This window comes from Lotus japonicus, chromosome 2, assembly GCF_012489685.1.
Source record: "Lotus japonicus ecotype B-129 chromosome 2, LjGifu_v1.2".
Taxonomy (NCBI): Eukaryota; Viridiplantae; Streptophyta; class Magnoliopsida; order Fabales; family Fabaceae; genus Lotus; species Lotus japonicus.
In genome coordinates, this window is record NC_080042.1 from 64,163,969 (window position 1) to 64,166,781 (window position 2,813).

A 2,813-nucleotide genomic window follows, 5' to 3' on the forward strand; every position below is an offset into this window, starting at 1 on the left:
ATGTTTATTGTCATTTAATGTTATTAAATACATTATTGTTAGTCAATGAAATTACATATACGTTACACTAATTTGATTTACAAGATTCTAATTTTAGTCAATGATAAAAAACATTAATACACTTATTTAATGGTTTAAAAAATCATTAATTATTAGTCAATACATAATACTCTCTCCGTTATATATAACTGACATTTTAAGGTTGTTGCACAAGTTTTAAGAAATAATAATTAATGTTCTTGTTTTATTAAAAGTACTATTTAACTTTCTATTATACCCTTTATCTCTCTTATTAATTCTAACATTTCAATCTTCCTACCACCAATAAATGAAGGGTACAATTGGTAAAGTATAATTAATGCTCTCTTGAACTTTGTAAAGTGGCAGATAATTAAGAACAAAATTCAGCTAAAAATAGTTTCAGTGATTTAGGAACAGAGGGAGTACAAACATTGACAACAAATTTTCGTTCATTAAAAAGAAACGTAGTTTCCACACCTATTTATTGTGTTTAAAATACATTAATGTTAGTCAATGATCAGAACTTTAATTTCGAATATTCTTTAACGCTTTAAAAAAGATTTTAACACTCAAATTTTAATGATTTTAATTCAAAATTATAAATACATATATATTGTTATATTCTTTTCGTTTTAAAAAACCGCGTTATTTCCTTTTTTATAAATATTACCCTATTTAATACTCGTGTTCATGTCGTTTTTTTATAAATATTACCATATTTAAAACCTTAGGGACGATCTTTTAAAAACTTTAATTTTTATTCATTGATTATTTTTAGACTGTGCAAAAAACAATAAAAACTATATCCTATTCATTATAAAATAACAATTTTAATTATACTATTAATTTTTTACTACATTACTTCTTACTGTACTAATATTTACACGCAGCTACTAATTTTAAAATGAATAAATGATATATTTCAAATTTTATGGGGTATTAAAAATCGACTTTGATGATTTTTTCAGGACTAAATATTGAAGATGATCGGTTACAAAATTTGTGTTTGGCTGAGATAGAGAAAATACTTCAAAGAAATGGCAAACCTCTAAAGGAACATAGTTGTCTGCCCTATCCAATTTTTTATGATGTGGAACAGTTTCAAAACAAGTTCATAGTAGATGAGCTTAACTACAACAAAGAAGAAATGACAAATAAACATGCATCCTATCTAACAATGATGACAGCAGAACAGAAGGGTGTATATGACAACATAATGCAATCAGTGTTGTCTGATAGTGGCAGATTTTTCTTTTAGTATGGATTAGGAGGAACTGGCAAAATTTTTGTCTGGAATACATTATATGCAGCCATTCGTTCAATGGGTATGATTGTTCTGAATGTTGCTTCAAGTGGTATAGCTTCTTTGTTGTTGCCGGGTCTTAGAACAGCACATTCCATATTTTGCATTCCATTCCAAACCGATGAAACAACTACTTGCAACATCAAACAAGGTAGTTTAAGGGAAAATTTACTGATCTGTGCCAAGATCTTTTGGGATGAAGCTCCTATGTTAAATAAGAATTGTTTTCAGGCACTTGATAGGACTTTGCGCGATATCATGAGGCAAGAAGATGAAAGCAACATGGACAAACCATCTGGCGGTAAAGTTGTAGTTCTTGGTGGTGACTTTAGACAAATTCTTCCAGTCATTCCAAAAGGTGGAAGACAAGGCATTGTATCTGCTACAATAAATTCTTCTGATCTTTGGAAATACTGTAAATTTTTAAAGCTCACTAAAAACATGAGATTACGCACAACAGGTTCACCAGAGCTTGCAACAGAAATTAATGAATTTGCTGACTGGATTCTCAAAATCGGAGATGGTGATTTCGAATCAAATGAGCGTGGTGAATCAGATATTGAAATTCCTGAAGATCTTTTGATACAGGATAGTGAAAATCCACTTCTTGACCTAGTTGATTTTGCATATCCCAATTTGGTGCAGAACATGAAGACTGAGAAGTTTTTTGAAGAACGATGCATACTGTGTCCTACATTGGAATGTGTTGAGAAGGTTAATTATTTTATGCTTGATTTACTACCAGGTAATACAACAGAGTACTTAACCTCAGATAGCACTTGAAAATCTGACGAGGACACTGAACTACAATCAGAGTGGTTTACTACATAATTCTTAAATGATATTACATGCTCAGGAATACCAAATCACAAAATTATATTGAAGGAAGGTGCTCTGATAATGGTATTGAGAAATACAGATCACGCAGCCGGTTTATGCAATGGAACGCAACTAATAGTGGCTGATCTTGGAACAAATGTTATAAAGGTCACTGTAATAACATGAACCAACATTGGAGAAGACATTTTCATTCCAAGAATGGACATGGTTCCATCTGTCTCAGGTTACCCGTTTAAGTTTCAAAGACGTCAATTTCCGATCAGTCTATCCTAAATAATTCTGAATTTTATGAAATTTGTATGACGGTAAAATTTATGAGGCATCACAAATTTATTGGTTTTCTTTATACGTTTTGCTTCTTTACTAATTGTCCAAAAATATGGTTGAACAATCGTATTGAAACATATTACACTACGAATTTAATAATAAATAAATAAATTAAAGGAGTGATTAAAAATCATAAAATCTCACATTACAAATTAATAAACGCATTTTGATGACTTTTTCCTACATTCACTTTTATTTCTTAAATAATCACACACATTTATGTGTTTTAGTCACGCATTTAATGATTTTTTTCTGCATTAACTTCAAGTCAATAAATAATCAAGCCCATTTATGATATTTAGCATTAAAAAAATTAAAATTT

General features: G+C 29.7%; 1 protein-coding gene across 1 annotated transcript; it reads left to right on the top strand.

Annotated features, from left to right (window-relative positions):
• Window positions 1–1,342: 1,342 nt before the first annotated feature.
• LOC130736832 (uncharacterized) lies at window positions 1,343–2,329 on the top strand. The gene is made up of 2 exons (XM_057588612.1): window positions 1,343–2,069; window positions 2,181–2,329. Exons 1-2 carry the CDS (start codon window positions 1,343–1,345, stop codon window positions 2,327–2,329), a joined length of 876 nt encoding a protein of 291 aa, XP_057444595.1.
• Window positions 2,330–2,813: the final 484 nt, after the last annotated feature.